The 16,559-nt window shown below is 42.1% G+C and overlaps 2 protein-coding genes across 2 annotated transcripts; one reads left to right on the top strand and one right to left on the bottom strand.

Moving 5' to 3' along the window:
* Positions 1-3,988: 3,988 nt before the first annotated feature.
* Positions 3,989-10,731, top strand: LOC130174197 (solute carrier family 2, facilitated glucose transporter member 5-like). The gene is made up of 12 exons (XM_056383804.1): positions 3,989-4,111; positions 4,220-4,318; positions 4,414-4,574; positions 4,674-4,798; positions 4,884-5,036; positions 5,182-5,307; positions 5,413-5,600; positions 5,839-5,949; positions 6,044-6,145; positions 8,114-8,189; positions 8,401-8,528; positions 10,272-10,731. The coding sequence occupies exons 1-12, from the start codon at positions 4,064-4,066 to the stop codon at positions 10,494-10,496; spliced, it is 1,542 nt and encodes a 513-aa protein (XP_056239779.1). The 5' UTR covers positions 3,989-4,063; the 3' UTR covers positions 10,497-10,731.
* On the bottom strand, positions 10,729-15,823 carry ca6 (carbonic anhydrase VI). Its single transcript, XM_056383803.1, has 10 exons — positions 15,669-15,823; positions 14,961-15,140; positions 14,431-14,579; positions 13,746-13,841; positions 12,898-12,964; positions 12,364-12,521; positions 12,052-12,178; positions 11,841-11,924; positions 11,710-11,742; positions 10,729-11,583 (listed from the first exon to the last, which is right to left on the bottom strand). The coding sequence occupies exons 1-10, from the start codon at positions 15,757-15,759 to the stop codon at positions 10,949-10,951; spliced, it is 1,620 nt and encodes a 539-aa protein (XP_056239778.1). The 5' UTR covers positions 15,760-15,823; the 3' UTR covers positions 10,729-10,948.
* Positions 15,824-16,559: the final 736 nt, after the last annotated feature.

Genomic DNA, 16,559 nt, shown 5'->3' with positions numbered 1-16,559 from the left:
CAGCTTATTTAGTTAGTCTTGTGTTGGCGGCATCATGGTTACTGGATTTATGGTTATTGAATGGTCTCTGTTGAATTAGTCAATGCAAAGTGGATGATATTGTTGTAACATTCTTTTATAAGATGTCAGACTTTTCATTACACTGCAACAACACCAAGGAGGGATTACTGAATGAGCATACCAGTTACGTTTAGTAAGCAAGTAAGACCAAGGGGCCAAGAGGCCCCTGACCCAAAGCCTCTATTTGAAGTGACTTAACATTTCTTGCAGGAAAATTACTTGAGCAACTACAAAGACATAAAACCACCAGCCAGAGGTGCAAAATGGCCATAATGACCATGAAGAGATGCAAAACAGCCACTAATTGACACAGAACAACTACAAACACACACAAAATGACTTTTTAGAGAGTTTCTAGCCATGCCTCTTACGTAGGAGGCGGGGGACATTTTATATGTCTCTCAGTCCGTCCATGAGCAACACTGTACTCTTATGAAGGCAGTTAGCTCCCATATATCATTTCCAGAACATGGGGACTTTTGCTGTTTATACTGAAAATATTAAAAGCATAAATACACAGTTTTCTTTGAGATAAAGAGTTTTCCTTCAGTCTAATTTTACCTCTGGTCTAAAATAATGGCACACAGAGTAGAGTTCAGTCTCTCAGCACCATCAGTAACAGTGACAGAACCCTGGATACCATGTCTGGGAAAATTGAGGAAGTGGGTCCTGTTTATGCTGATGACATCAAAAACAGCCAGTGAACAGTTTTGCGTCCTTGAGGCGGGTAGAAGTCTCTCATAGGGATTAATCCATTGTGTCGGTTCTGAGATTTGGCTGACATTGTAGTAACTGGAGCCGATAGAAACACTTAAGGGGTTTCTGTTCTCTCCTCTGCTGGCTCTCTGCCCACTTAATTCATTAAGTAAAAGAGTACCACAGGACTGTACTATAGTGCAGGAGGTGACCATTCACCAGTCAAGTCAATGGACGACATTTTTTTTAACAACACAGGCTGTTCATTTGGCTGAATCAGTGCTTCTAGGAGCCAATTCTCAAACACATTGCCCCTAATAGGCAATGGGTCAGAGCTGCAGTAGGATATTTAGATTAGAAGTGACAGGACCATTTTTACACATGTAACAGAAAACATCAGAAGCACTACAAGCAATAAGAAAGAGGTTTCTGGTTGGTTTCCAGGGTTGTTCAGTTTGTGAATGAGTTGGCAGGAAGCTATTACAGTTACAGTGAAACTGCACTTTGTGCTTTTACTTTAAATGTGACAAGTCTTCCTTATTCTCCTTCATTGAATGGTGAGATGCTAACACCAACCATGACCTTAGCTCCATCTGCTGTTTGCTGGCAATAATGCAACAACTACACATATTCTACTTGAGGTCCCTTATTACATGAGGCCTGGCCCAAGCCTTTAATGGGGCCCTAAGCCAACTTTGATTTGGGGGGGGCTATTGTCAGTTTGTCAATACTTGATCATTCGGACACCTACTGTTAATCAAACGCACCCATTATCAAATGCATTAGTGGGAACACTAAACCGGTAGTGTTAGTTGTATAAAGCCTGTTGGCCATTAAGTTGTGGTAACATGTTGTAACATTGTTGGAAACTATAGGCACTAGAGTTTGACAAGGAAAAGTATGTGTGCAATAGAAAAAGATGATACATTTTTAAACTGTCCATCGTAAGTCCAACAAAAGCAGAGCGAAGCTAAACCGATGGAATACTCTTTTAATATCCCCTCACAGTGGATGATGATCCACCAATTTCCCTCTAGTGTCATAATGAAGTCAAATTTTGAACTCGTCCTGTAGTTTATGACCAAATACCTTCACAACTAATGAGCTTCAGCTGTACTTTGGATTTAGTGCCATTTATCAGTTTTAGCATGCTAAAATGCTAAATTAAAACAGTGAACATGGTTAACACTATACCTGCTTACCATTAGCATGTTAGCATTGTCATGAAGCGTATTTTAGGATGCTGACATTAGCATTTAGCTCAAAGCGCTAACACAGACTTGGAGTCTTGTTAAATAATTAAAGTGAAGCTGCACTTTTCACTTGCTCTTTACATGCAACATGTTTTTCTTCTCCTTCTTTGAATGGTGAGATGTGACCACTAACAACAACATTAGCTCCACCAGCCCTTTACTTCCTGACATTTTATTTAAAGATCCCATCACATAAACTAAAAACAAGGGGGGGGGGGGGGGGATCTATTGACACAATGGGGAAGGCCACCAGATCGAAAACAACTCAGAATTCAAATTCATTCATGCGTCCCAGTTTACACTGTAATAATATCTGTCTCTGAATGAACATCATCCTTTGATGGCAGACGTCCCAGTTCCATTCTGGATGCTTTCCCATGAGATGCAACATTTATTGGATTCATTTTAGTATGACCCCGTCTCAGTCTTTTTTCACTGTAGGTGTGTGGTGTGATATTCTGTGCAAGAAGGAAAGAATGTGGTAATCTAAATGTGAATTTACATGCATTATCCTATTGAGGGATTCTGCAGATTGGCTCTGTCATTTTGCCCAGAATTCATGTTATGAGGTCTCACTCCTCTGAATAGCTGATGTTAATTTTTCTGCTAAATTTAGTAAAAACTGTCCCAGCAAGAAATTCAACAAAACACTGCCAGTTGGAATTTCAATGTCTTTTGTGCCATCTGTATTCAACTGGAATTTTTGGCATCTTTTTAAATCTAAAACTACACTTCTTAGGTTTAGGTTTACTCCAGTAGCTATATTTCATATCACATTTTGTCAGGGACTGAACAATAAAGTCAAAGACTCATTTCGGAGTTCTCTCTCGCCTCAAATCAGACACTGTAACTCTTTAACTTCCTTTAAATCTCTTCTTTAAACGCATTTCTAATAATGTCCGATTTGTGTTTTATTTATATTGTGTTATCCCTTGTCATTGTTTTTACATATTTAATACTGTTCTCTTTCTGCATAATGTTGATTTGAGATGTTTTTTATTATGCTGTTGTTGTACAGTTTTTATGATGCTCACTTTAGATTTTCCTTTGGTCTGGTTTTACTTTTCTTTTAAAGCACTTTTTCTAACTTTGTGAAGAATACTGTTACATAAATAAAGTTATAATAATAATAATTATTATTATTATTATTCACTGTCTTTCATGAAGACATGATATACAAAAAAATACAATTATTATATGCACCAAGCATAGACTACTGAATCAGGTTTGAATGAAATATTCAATTCTTGCTTAACCCTGCATCTTTTCTGGCGTTTTGCTCTGAGCATAGCTATGACTTGTAGTTATTCCACCAGCTTTATCTGTTCACAGACATACTGTATTTGTTAGCCTAGTTTTAACAGTGAGGCGTCCTCTGAGCCAATAACAACCAGTTTTAAGAACAAACAGCCTGAGGGCCGTCGAATTGACAAACAGACTCAGCTTTAGAGATAAGAGGCAAAGCAGCACATGACAAATCGAGGACAAAAGCAAACATAAGAAGAGATTCGCAGCTGTGGCGTTTCTGCAGAAAATTAGTCTATTCCATAATCAGCTTGAGATGTCTTGTCTTCAGCCTGAGAAACGATAAATCCTTCAAATTACACAAGGATCAACACTGAGGGCTTTGCCAGCTGTTTGTGATTTCAGCATTGTGTCGTCAGTTTGTAATAAAACCTGTTGTGTAATCCAGCCTGTCGGTGGATAAGCAATGAAGATGCTCATCTGACTTTATCACTCTGATGATAATATAACTCCAGCCTCTAATGACAGCTGTAGATCTAATCAATTGAACCAACTGAGTGGAAAGTGCAGTGCAATAAAAGTACCACACATCAATATTCAGCCCAAGGCAGCATTTAATATCTGGAGTGCAACTGCTTACAAAACTTCCTGAACAGTCAGCAACATAAAAACGATAACTTAAGCCAAGCTGTAAACCACTGCTACGCTCTCTGATCTCGTGTCCAAAGGGCAGGCAGGATCCAGTGGCGCAGTAATAACAAAGTGTGCTGTTATTATTGCTGAAAGTGACGACAAGTCCAGGCACAGCCATGGCACTGAATGAGGACTGGGGAAAGAAGCCTGTGGAGAGGAGAGGGGTGAGTTACAATCCAGGTGTGATTATCACCACCATCACATTTCAAGTCTTGTTTTGTCTGTTCAGAGTAAGAACAGTGAGAAGCGGGTTCACTGATGTTCCCTGACAGAGATTAACTGCAGTCCTGGCACTGGCAACACTCATATCCGCGTTTGGGTCATCCTTCCAGTATGGATATAATGTGGCTGTGATCAACTCTCCATCACCGGTAACCTGAGCAAAGAAACACGAGCTTTACTGTAATAAGGCCAGTGTCAGTGATGGAATGATGTTTTTTTATCAGTATTATTCTGCTCTCTGTAGTTCATGCAGCAGTTCTATAACACCACCTACCTGGAGCGTTACGGTCGGCCAATGGAGGAGAACTTCTTGACTCTGCTCTGGTCTCTGTCTGTGTCCATGTACCCACTAGGAGGCTTCTTTGGCTCTCTGATGGTGGCTCCTCTGGTCAACAAACTAGGGAGGTAATGTGGCGTCTTTTGCCCCATCTGAGAGCAGATACGTCACATGTTTCATGCACAATTAAAACTGTATGTTTGTCCAATATGACTCTTTAAACGCAGGAAGGGTACCCTCCTCTTCAACAACATCTTCTCCATCGTCCCTGCTGTGATGATGGGAGTCAGTGACATTGCCAAGTCTTATGAGATCATCATTGTGGCTAGGTTTATAGTGGGAATCTGTGCAGGTCAGATACTGTTTTTTTTTTTAACATGGAGTAGCAAAAAGTAGAAGTTGTCTGATTTCATTCATCCATCTCTTCGTGTCTGCAGGTCTGTCGTCCAACGTGGTGCCCATGTATCTGGGTGAACTCTCTCCCAAAAACCTGAGGGGAGCTCTTGGCATCATACCACAGCTCTTTATCACCATTGGCATCCTCAGCGCACAAGTGCTGGGAATCAGAAACATACTGGGCAACAGCACAGGTACTGACTGCCATAGTAGTAAATGTTACTCATCCTTTATTGGTTAGATGTTGTACATCCCTGGAAGCTGATTTAGGGGACTCGGGAGAGCTTTTTGGTTTGGCCCACTGGTTTAAATATAAGTCTCTGTTCCCTCTGTATCCAGGTTGGCCCCTCATGCTGGGTTTGACTGGTATTCCTGCACTGATAGAGCTCCTGCTGCTGCCCTTCTTCCCTGAGAGCCCCAGGTACATGCTCATCACGAGGGGAGATGAGAAGACAGCGAGGAAAGGTGAGAATAAAACAGGAGATGAGAGACAGAGGGAGAAGCTGGTGAATAAAATCAAGCAGCAGAAAAATGCATGTTACAGTGTTCTGCATGTTTTGTCGGCCTCAGCGCTGCAGCGTCTGCGTGGCTGGGATGACGTGGATGCAGAGATGTCAGAGATGCACCTGGAGGACCAGTCGGAGAGGGCCGAGGGCCGCCTGTCTGTGCTCAGCCTGCTGTCCCAGCCCTCTCTTCGCTGGCAGCTGGTCTCCATCATCATCATGAACATGGGCCAGCAGCTGTCGGGGGTGAACGCGGTGAGATGTGCCCGTCCAGTTGTCCTTGTCCATAACCCTCTGATGGCCACACTACCTCTGTTACAGATCTAACTCCAGATGAGTGTGTTGTTTAAACAGCAACTTGTTCTGTTCCAGCAGATCAAGATCAAATGGTCTTTCAGTGTTTTGAATTCATTCATTTCCCTCATGTTTTTATCCAGTTCTCCAACTATTGGCTAATTCTTTAACTTTAATGCATTTCCCTCTCCCTCCTCAGATCTATTACTATGCAGACAGCATATATGCCACTGCAGGAGTCAAGCAGAATGACATCCAGTACGTCACCGTGGGAACAGGAGCAGTGAATGTCTTCATGACCATAGCTGCTGTAGGTACCCTGTTCATCACAACTGAAGTCTAAAGTCTGTTTTGATCACATCAGCAGGAAACAATAGGTCTTAACGTGGAATTTGTCACATCAGGTGTTCATCGTGGAGGCCTCAGGGCGACGGCTGCTCCTCCTCTGTGGGTTTGGGATCTGCTGTGGAGCCTGTGTGCTGCTCACTGTGGCTCTCAAAATCCAGGTACCACAACAGGGTCAGCCTCAGTGTGACTCATGCCTTCAACATTTCACTCTGCTGCCCTCTAGTGCTTCAGCACACAAAGAAATGATCTGTTGCATGTCACTTTCTCAACCTTGAGGTTAGGTGATTTGTTGAGACTTAAGTCAAAGGAGATTTGTGAGACAGATTTATTACGTGTTTATTTGTTTTTGATAATAGAACATTGATCTGTTGTCGAACATTGGGAATAAAGAGTGCAGACTGTAAGTCCAGGCAAGGACAGTGCTCAGTTCTCTAGCACATTGTATTCTAAATGAAACAGTGACTATGAGGTTAGAATAGTGACTTTCAGCTCTGAATTGAAGGTGTTTACATCCAAAGCAAAACTGTGGGACCTTTTTCATCCCCCAATTTCCAGGGACCAAAATGTACAGGACAAATGAAAGTCTTCAACCCACAGAACTCCAGGTCAATTCGTATTTTGGCCTTGGGGACTAATCCCAGTCAGCTGGTGGGTGGCCTGTCAAAACATCCATAAAGTTTTTTAAGTTTTTACCAGCTCTGTCTGTGTCATTCATGTAGCTGGTCCCAGTGAATTACTCCAAGGCTGAGCTTCTTTCCCAGTCCGACTTTGAAGCCAAATCCTGGTCTGGCTGGAGATGGAGAACTCTACGAGCTTCTCCTTGATGCGTAGGCAACCGGCTGCATAATGTTACCTGGCGTTAGCTAACCTGCAGTTACCGATATTATGAACAACCTCGAACGTTCCTAAAGGGCATAGAGCATTTGTCTTTGTGTGATTTCTATCCTGTGATTACATTTTGTAATTTGGGTGCGTCACAGCTCAGAAACACAGGGTATTGACTCACAGGACTCACAAGTCAAGTAAAAGCAAAGTTTACTTGGTCAGAAAACATTTGTCAAAAAACAAGACAGTCTAATAAGGCAGAAGCAAACGCGTAAAATCCAAGGCAGGCAGCACAAGAGGACGAGGAGGATGTAATAATATCAATCCACAGCGACGGTGCAATAAACAACACAGAGCAACACTGTGACTAATGCTGCATTCACAGCATATGGTAAAGATGGGAAAAATATATTGTGTAATTATAGAGTTGGTCGTATGATGATTACTTTACTGTGCAAGGATGGTGTTTGGCTGATGTGAGACATCCACATTTGTTTGGTTTTCAACTACGTCCATTTTATTAAGTGCCAAGTTTCAGAAAATTCTGAGCTCCCAGTCTTATTTATGACTTGCATGTTGACACAAATGCTTCTTACAAGTCTGAGATTTGTAATTATGATATCTCCGATATAACCTGAATGCAGCATAAGGGGTGGGTGTATACATAGAAGGAAGTTGGTGAGGGAATCTGAAGCAGGTATGTGTGGAGATCAGGTGATGGAGAAAGGCAGGAACACAATCTGAAATGATGAGCTCTGGGACTGGGCAGCTGGCAAAAGAGAGAAAAATGTGCACAAAGGGTTATGAGTTAGCTGTCGCCATGACAGAATCAACTCACCCTTTAAAACCAAAAGTCAGCGCTTTGACCTCATGGTCACTGTTTCAGTAATTTCCAGGGCAGTGACCACAAAGCCAAAACAACAGAAACTGTGTCTCTGTCAATGCACTTCTCTGTAATGGCACACATTACACACTTAGAGCTTGGTCTGTAAAATAAAACGATGACTTGACACCTTTTACTGTCAGACATAAAACAGTCACCCACAACTGAAGTATGAGAGACACTGACCATTAGACACGACCACAAAACCAGAGCAGCCCTCCAGAAACCCTGTAATCTAACCTGGATCAAACATTTTCAGACAGGCGTCATTTTCAACAGCGGTGAAGGCACAGTTTAAAGAAAAGAGCAGAGAACAGGCACTTTAATATCCACCCAGTGAAACCTGTAACATGGACCCCCACACAGAGCAGCTAATGCCAGGATAATGATAAATGTAGCTGCTTGTTTGTGTTGACAGGAGACGGTGACGTGGATGCCATACATCAGCATCACCTGTGTCATCATCTACGTCATAGGACACGCCATAGGACCCAGTGAGTCTGACCCCGCCGGTGGTTATTTACACACACGCCGATTACAGCAGGGTCCTCCATTAGCTGAAGTGTTGTTTGGATGTGACCAGACATGTAATGATACATGATGTAAATCTGCACTTAGCTGGTTGAGACATCAGCATCCTCCGGCCTGAGGAGTGCCGGTGTGTGTTTTGGTTGCAGTTTGGTTGACCACATCTGTGCTCTGCAGGTCCCATTCCTTATGTGGTGACCACTGAGATGTTCAGGCAGTCGGCCAGGCCCGCAGCCTTCATGGTCGCGGGATCCGTCCACTGGCTCTCCAACTTCACTGTCGGCCTCGTCTTCCCCTTCCTTGAGGTCAGTTACACAATTTCTAAGAACTCTTACGTTGAGGGAGCAAAAGTTTATTATTTTAAAACGGAATTAGTTACAGATGTTTTAAGTGTAACCAGCAAGGCAGTTCACTAAATTACTCAACATCCTTATTGTACAGCGATCATTTATACGAGCTGATGGACCAGAGAGACACAGGGAATGTTTGGAAAAATAATGTTGGTTTTTCATTTACAAAAAGCAAAAAGGAATAACAAAAATACTTCAAACCATAATGCCGGGCCCATAAAAGAGGTCAACGCAACAGAACCAAACTCAAGTACTAACAGAAGTGAACTTAACAGCACAAACTGACCTTACTGACTGAGCCACAGGGGAAACTTATATACTGGCTGATCAGACGCACAAGAGAATAGACTAAAACATAACCATTTAAACAAACTACAATAACCACAAAACATGTCAGCAGAGTGCTACACCATATTAACTGGGGAAAAGTACTGAAACAAATAAACTCAATCAGAACTGTCAAAGAATTAATACCAAAAAAATTGAACTAAAAGACACCGGTCGGTTCAATGTGTGGCTGCTGGTGCGGCCATCACACCCATCATCTGCTTCTTTAATCTGACAGAACAAAAGAAAGTGAAGTCAAGTGTAAAACACATCCCCATTTATTAATGAGTTACTATTATTTATAACTGGTAACTCATTAATAAATGGTGATGTGTTTTACACTTCACAATACGGCTCAACAAATAGTAAGTAACTGAACAAATATGTCACAAAGCAGCAGCTACAAAGGCTGATGATTTTTATCTAATGTGTTATAAATGATTTATAAAGTATTCACAGCCAAATTAATAATCTAGTTATAAACCATTCATAAATCCTTAATAAGGGTATTCTTATTGTGAAGTGGCACCAAGGAAAGGTTTGCAAGCCTCACGAGCAAATATTCCTCAAAGCCTTGAAGCACAGTGAATCTTACTTAGAAACGTAGAAACCACTTCATTTTTAACCCAACAAGCAATAGTTATTTCTTTTTATCGATATCTTCAGAGTTTCGCAGAACAAAGGTTGAGATTTACTTTACAGTTTTCCAGTGTCACTGCACCCAAACAGGTGTTGTAGTTATTTAGTTTAGTTTGACACTAGGAAGTTCCCCTGTGCTTTCCTAGCAGGAATATCATCAGTCCCTGTTTACTGGGGGCAGTTTTGTCATTGTGTCTCTTCTAATGGGCTTGGTGACGTCGTTTCATGATATAAACATAAACATTATGCTTGTGTCCTGTTTACTTCCTTTCAACTCTTCATCTTCAGACTAAAAAGCAAACAAGGAGGAATGTGTCTGAGTTACAGAAACCAAAACAGAGCATTCCAATAAAAGTAGCTTGTCACTTCACCTCACCACTCCTGGTCCCATCCAACCAGCTGTTTCTGTTCAACACGTACTACATTACACAGGGAGGCAGAGACAGACAAAATCACAAAATAAAAACCTGGTCGCATAACGCAAATCTATTCAACAGCACCACAGACTGCAGCCTCCAAAATGCTCATAAAGTTGAATCAACACCTTTGTAAAACAGGTTCAGTAAAAACTCAACATTGTCATTGTTATAAAGGAGGATTTATTGCAGGCCTTTATTGTTAGACTGCATCAGTTTTAGCTTGGTGTTCCTAATTAACTGCAAAGTGAATGTATTTGCAATGTTTCATCTTGAGTACACACTGGTGACATTTCCTCTCCTCCCTCTCTCACAGCGAGGCCTCGGCCCTTACAGCTTTATCATTTTTTCCATCATCTGTCTGGTCACGCTAGTCTACATCTGGCTGGTGGTCCCAGAGACCAAGAATAAGACCTTCCTGGAGGTCTGCCAGATGTTTGCCAAAAGGAACAAAGTAGAGATTAAACTGGGAGACGGAGATCTGCCGCTGAAAGAGAGCAAAGAAAGTCTGGAGGATGCAATCAAGGTCACGGCCTTCTGAAGAGAAATGATAGCATTCAGAGGAGAGGAAGTCTTCACTCTGGGGGGGGATGGTAATAGTCTGGAAATAAATTTAGACTTTGTTTTTTTATTTTACAAAGAATCTTTATACAGTCTCCTTTTGTTTGAGCCTGCTGTAAAAAGAAAACAAAGATCTTTGTGCAGTTTAATGCACGACATGCAAGCTTCTAGAAGTGTGAATGTGTGTTTGAGTCATTAAACAAACCAACAAGTCACTTGTAAGCCTTTATTGATGATGCAAAGATATGAATACAATGCAAAGCTGGAGTTATGAAATATCATTTGTATTAAATTTTGACTTACAGGTGCCTGGAAGACATTTTATATTTCATCACATATGCCATAACCACGTTAAATCCCGACCATCAGCAGTGATATTTTGGTTTATTGTAACATTTTAAAGCTCATACAAACAGAAGCAGCTGAGCCTTTTCAGGAGCATCTGTACTGACTTTCCAGCTGCACCCCCCCATACAGGCTAAGTCCAGTGGTTCCCCAACTGAACACATTTCCCACCACAGTGCTGTTCCTCTCACATAACATCTGGTCCCGGATATCTGCTGTGGTCAGCACATAGTCCCACACGTTGACATCAGTCAACCTACCCACAAAGGCGTCTGCGTTAGAGATGCCCAGTAATCCATCCTGGTCTTTGCCCAGGATGAAGACACCACCAGGGCTGATCGTGTAACCGTTTTTCAGGTAGCGCTGCTCCCCCACCATGCCGTTGATCCACAGCTCTGCGCCGCCGGTGTGGGACGACCAGGTGATGCAGTAGTTGGCCCAGTCGTGGGACTTGAAGTTGTGCGGCAGGTTGACGAACTCGTTGCCGATCCAGAGGCCCACCTCTCTCGCATCTCTGTCTTCACCGATGGAGATCATCAGCTCATTGTCGTTGCCGTTGCTGGCGTAGGAGATGACGGTGTGGATGCCCTCGACCCGAGGCAGGACGTGCATGCAGACAGTGAAGGAGTTGAGGTCCATAGGATGGCTGAGGCGAGCCAAAGCGTAACTACCGGAATCTTTCTCTGGGAAGTTGAGCACCAGAGGAAACAGACCGCGAGGTTCTGAAGACAGAAAAGCCAGAATCAGACTGGAGACCAAGAAACATCCATCTCCCATCCTCATAGATCCACATTAACAAACAACAGTTAAATCTCATATTTCAGTCAGAATGAAAACAAAGTGCTCACCATTTCTGGAAGGCCTTGTGCTGCGGTGTCCACCTAGAGAGAATAAAAAAGAGTAAAGAGAAATACTGGAATATAAATACGAGAGATTTCATGTCACATTTAGCCATCTTTAGGACTACCAGCTCACGTACCTGAGTGTATGTGCTTCCCAAGAGAAGTTATCAGACCCTCGATCTTCAGGAGCCTGGATTCAATTTCATCTTGCCGACAAAATGCTAAAAAGAAAAAAAAAAAAAAAAGTGAATGAAAATGACACGGACTAGACTCATGTCCCACATGAATTCTGAGGAATAAAAGATAGTTCCCTTTTGTGTAATCACACTGTAACAACATGCTACATACTTCCTTTCCCAAGGCGTGGGAGGAAAGAAGACTCCACCACACGGTCGTTGAGAGGCTGAGCCATGCGGTAGTCGTTCCACAGGGTCTTGTTGTTGATGTCCATCAGAGTACTCTCCAGTTTCCTGATCTGAACACAACAGAGAGAGAGAGAGAGAGAGAGAGAGAGGAAGAGAAACGTATGACACATAGCAAGACGTAATGTTCTAAATAAGCCTGTTTCTTTCAAACTGAGACAGTCTGGCTCCGAACTAAAAAGTTGAATGGTTTTACATTTTTTTATTAACCGGCATGTTTTTCTTCTGTCTGCCGTACCTGGTTATGTGAGAGAGTGATGGGCGTGTCAAACACAGTCCAGAGGATGCTCTCGTAGCAGGGCGGGGTGGTGAGGGAGCCCTGGTATCTGAAGAAGTGGTTGAGGTTCTCGGGGAGCATGGAGCGCACATCGATACTCGATATGTTCATGGACTGATCTGTCAGGGTCACATGACAGTCACATTATCTCACTCAATTCAAGGTCTAGTAGCGTCTAGAGTTTTTTGGTTCTTTTTAATGTGTGGTTTGCTGTGGGTGGACACACTGTTCCACAGATCTGCAGATACCATAATGCTCACAGGATTTGCAGCAAAATGCCAAAAAAAATACTGGGTTGGACGAAAACTGCTAGCAAATAAACATAGATGTAAACAGTTTAGGTTTGAAAATGTTAAAAAAAAAAAATAGTCTTGAAGTCTATTTGTTAGATCTGAAGGATACACACGGTGAGTGTGTATAAACACGACTTTTGTTTGCTTACAAGAAAACTCCATGGGGGGCTTTAAATTCCCGTGTGGTATCGCAGTTACTCACCTGTGTATTTGATTTTGTCCAGGTTGGATATGAAATCACTGTAGTAAGTGTTCTCAAAATGCCCATCCTGGAGAAGAAAAACCAAAGTGTCAAACTTAAAGCTTAAAGGTTCTTTCAAAACAGAACAATTTCACTTGATTCGTTAACTCTAATGCTCGATTTATAACCCTAAATAATAAAGTTAGTGAACCAGAGTCAGTTTGTAAACTGTGAAAGATGTTTACAATGGAGAGGTTGGGCAATCATCTTAATGTTCACCTTTATTATTTCCAATAACTTATATCCTGTGCTGTCCTGTGCTTCCTGTCCTATTATTTAGCAGTGTTACAACATTTCCAGATATTGGCAACCAACCTCAATCTGATCATTAACGAAGGAAGGGATGGCCACAACATCCACCCAAAGACCCAGTATAGAGCCAAGTATAATAAGAATTTTCCTGTAAAGTTCCTCGTCAATGATCCTGAATCATTTGTCATTAAATGGGTTTGTCCAAATAGCACTAACTAATCTCTGCAGCGATGACGTCCCACCGCTGAGTGCTGATCCAGAGCATTGGTCTGGAAACAAGCACTCCTTCAATATGTCAGCTCGTAGCTGGACACTCAATAGAGCCTTTACCCAGCAGGATGACCAAAACAAAGCTTCACACACTTCAAAGGACTCTGAGTTTGGCAAATGATCATTTTTCATTCCGCAGACTTTTTTCATTTCCCAAAGTTGCTATAGAAGATCTGACGGTCATCCATATGAAATAGCGTTGGCATTGTGTGGATGTTGAACAAGTTGGTGTTCAGACAAAGAAGAACATTGAGGAAGGGGAAGAAAAGTATTTGTGGCTTACGTACATCATAGAAAAAGGCGAGCACTGCCAGCCCGTCTGGCTTATCTCTGGCTTCAGTAAAGCTCTTGTACTTGTCAGAATTGTAATGGACGACATGGAGCTGGAAGACAATGCAGAACAGATTAGATACCAAAACATGCCCAATGACCCGCTAACCAAACGCAAAGCTCTTTACTAAGGAGCAACAATATACAAATGTTGACTAACTTTAACATTAAGTCAAATCTTAAGTTATAGAACATGCAAACTAAGACTGCTTGATGGGCAGCAAAGAGACACATTAGCAGGAAACTATTTGGTAGAAAAACCAAATCCTCCGTCTAATAAACCTGCAAGTAGGCGGCCGAGAGGAGAAGGATTATTTCCAAATGAAAAGATGTATAAAAGGTCCGTTTCCTTAATAATAAAAGTCTATTCATACTTTGACGATCTGTTATCATACTTCATTGCTCTACACTGTGGGAACGAACCGAAGTAAAATACTTTCTGTTCATATGTGGTTTTCTCACATAGTTGTAACTCATGTTCACTTTCGCATTCAAAAGCTAGACAGGTCTGTATGTGCAAGCTGACATCTGTCTGCTTGAGTACAGACTTGAACGTAAGAAGGGTGTTTGCACTGTGCATGCAGTGGTGCACCAGCTTGTGTTGTGCAGCTGGTTTCTTTGTTCATCTTTTTTAAAGCCAACCTCTGCCATGTAACGGATGCCGTCTATGGTGTGCTCTGCTCCGCTGGCCTCCAGGTCCCAGCCGCCCCAGTGCAGGTGCATCTGGACAGCTGTGTATTCTCCCGGGAGGCCTTTGGTGATCTTCATAGTGGGAGGCAGGTCGATTTGAACTGATGGAAACATTGAGTGTTTTATCAGAGAAAACATAAATGAGGCACCACACAAATCACAGATAGATAGAATTGAAATAAATAGAATTGTTTTTTTAATTTTTTTTATGTTACCATCTTCCGGGCAGCCATTGGTTTAGCATGCAACAATGATGAAAGATATACAGATGTGATTAGAGACTTTTAAGAATGTACTAATTCTACCATATAGAAAAGTGTGGCTGCCTGAGGAGCAGCAGAAAGTGAAATTCTGCACACACACACTGAAAACTAGTGAGCAGTCACTCTAAGTCTGATTTGTAGTTCAGTCTGGTTCTTTGACGCAAAGTAAATATTGCGGTCGGTACATTCATACATTTTCATACTGCTGGCTTCTCTTACCTGAGTGCCCGTTGTTGGACATGAGAAAGTTCCCTTTCTGAGCATCATATCCGCTGAGCTCCAGCTGTAACATGTCTGGGTTGTGTCTCACGCTGCGCCGCTGGATATCAATCGGGGACTGCTTCTTGCCGCCACATGAAGGGTACTTGGTTGGCCAGTGCATCTGGTCCAAAGCTCCCTCTGTGCCAAGAAAATAAACTGTAATTATCGCACTGTAAAAATCACCCACTTAGTAACGATGGCACTGGGCTGCGATAAAGTGATGCTATACAGACCATTGCTGCTGTTTACATTAGCCCTTGTTTAAGGAGGATTAAAACACAGGTTGCTGGCTATAGCTGGCACGCACAGGACTTGTTCCGCTGGATATTGTTGAAACTGATGCGTATTTTCCTACATTATTCACTTCCAAGTTATTTACTGGCTGCGCGCGCTGTAAACACTATATAATTTGCTTCCATGCCAGGTATTTGGCATCCAGAAGACCCAGTGGCCAAATGGCTGTGATAGTCTAAAAATAATCTTTACACGACTTGAAGAAACGCTTCTTTTTCTTCTCATAAACCAAAAAAAAAAAATGAGCACTGGGTCGTAACGCAAGTTTTACGCATCCAGCACCTTTAAATTGAACCCAGTTCAGTCACGTTTAATGTTTCTTCAGTTAAAGGAAAATGAAAACATAGGATGTTGAGAGATGAAATAACCTACCTGTATATGTCCAGTGTATCCCATCATGAGGAATCCCAGCAGTGACAACACAGACCAAAACAGCGGAGACAAACACAGGGAAAAGCTCCATCGCTGCGCCTCTGCTCCGTCACACAGGACACTGACACCTCTCAGAGGGTTTTCTCTCTAGATTTAAACTGCGAGTGAGAGGAGGCGTTGAAACCTCTGCTGAAAACGCCCAGAGCTCTTCACAGCGGCCCCAAAGTGTCAGCTAAACAGTTCTCACTGACTATCTGACGGTCTAATCTGAGATGTGTTTTTTACATAGAGCTTGGGTTTAAAATTGATCTCAGTGTGAACAACTACAACAAAAAAACGCATCATTGTCTGTATGCTGTTGGGTTCTCATTGCCAAATGAATGCTGCAGGTAATCATGTCAGGTAAATACCCAAAAACAAATCATTTATTTTCTCCTGGAGGACAAAAGTTGCTGTGTGTCATATTTGACCTTGGAATACATTGAAGGGCATTACTGCATGTATGTAGACAAGGATATAAGCACCGTCTATCTTGCTGGCTTCCTGTAACAGCATCACAGTTAGCCTATCCATCTGTTCTTACATTTTAGCACTTTCTTTCAACATCAGAAACAATTGTTGATAAACTTGTTATTGGGAAGTTTAACAGGAAACTATGGCACACCCTCACTCTTTGCTGGTGAAACTTTGAGTCATTCTGAGGAAATTCAGATAGCTGCTGATAAAAACATATCCGTGAGTTGAAAACATGAGAGCCAGGGGTAAATAATAGGATATTCTGAGTTGTATCACCTGTTGATGCACACCAGTTGCAACATGTCCAACGTCTCAGCTTTGAATGCCAGAGCTGTCAAACTCAGGGGTGTGTGAGTGTGTGATTGCCCAGTTTGC

Source organism: Seriola aureovittata, chromosome 9, assembly GCF_021018895.1.
Source record: "Seriola aureovittata isolate HTS-2021-v1 ecotype China chromosome 9, ASM2101889v1, whole genome shotgun sequence".
Lineage (NCBI taxonomy): Eukaryota > Metazoa > Chordata > Actinopteri > Carangiformes > Carangidae > Seriola > Seriola aureovittata.
This window is presented reverse-complemented; position numbering and strand designations above follow the sequence as displayed.

Bases quoted from the DNA above. Each gene is read 5' to 3' on its own strand.
- LOC130174197 (XM_056383804.1), top strand. From the start codon at position 4,064: ATGGCACTGAATGAGGACTGGGGAAAGAAGCCTGTGGAGAGGAGAGGG. The intron at 4,112-4,219 runs GTGAGTTACAAT...GTTCCCTGACAG, and splicing joins AGCCTGTGGAGAGGAGAGGG to AGATTAACTGCAGTCCTGGC. The intron at 4,799-4,883 runs GTCAGATACTGT...TCGTGTCTGCAG, and splicing joins TATAGTGGGAATCTGTGCAG to GTCTGTCGTCCAACGTGGTG.
- ca6 (XM_056383803.1), bottom strand. From the start codon at position 15,759: ATGGAGCTTTTCCCTGTGTTTGTCTCCGCTGTTTTGGTCTGTGTTGTC. The intron at 15,141-15,668 runs GTAGGTTATTTC...TTCTTGGCACAG, and splicing joins GATACACTGGACATATACAG to AGGGAGCTTTGGACCAGATG. The intron at 11,925-12,051 runs GTATGTAGCATG...TTTTCTTTTTAG, and splicing joins CCCACGCCTTGGGAAAGGAA to CATTTTGTCGGCAAGATGAA.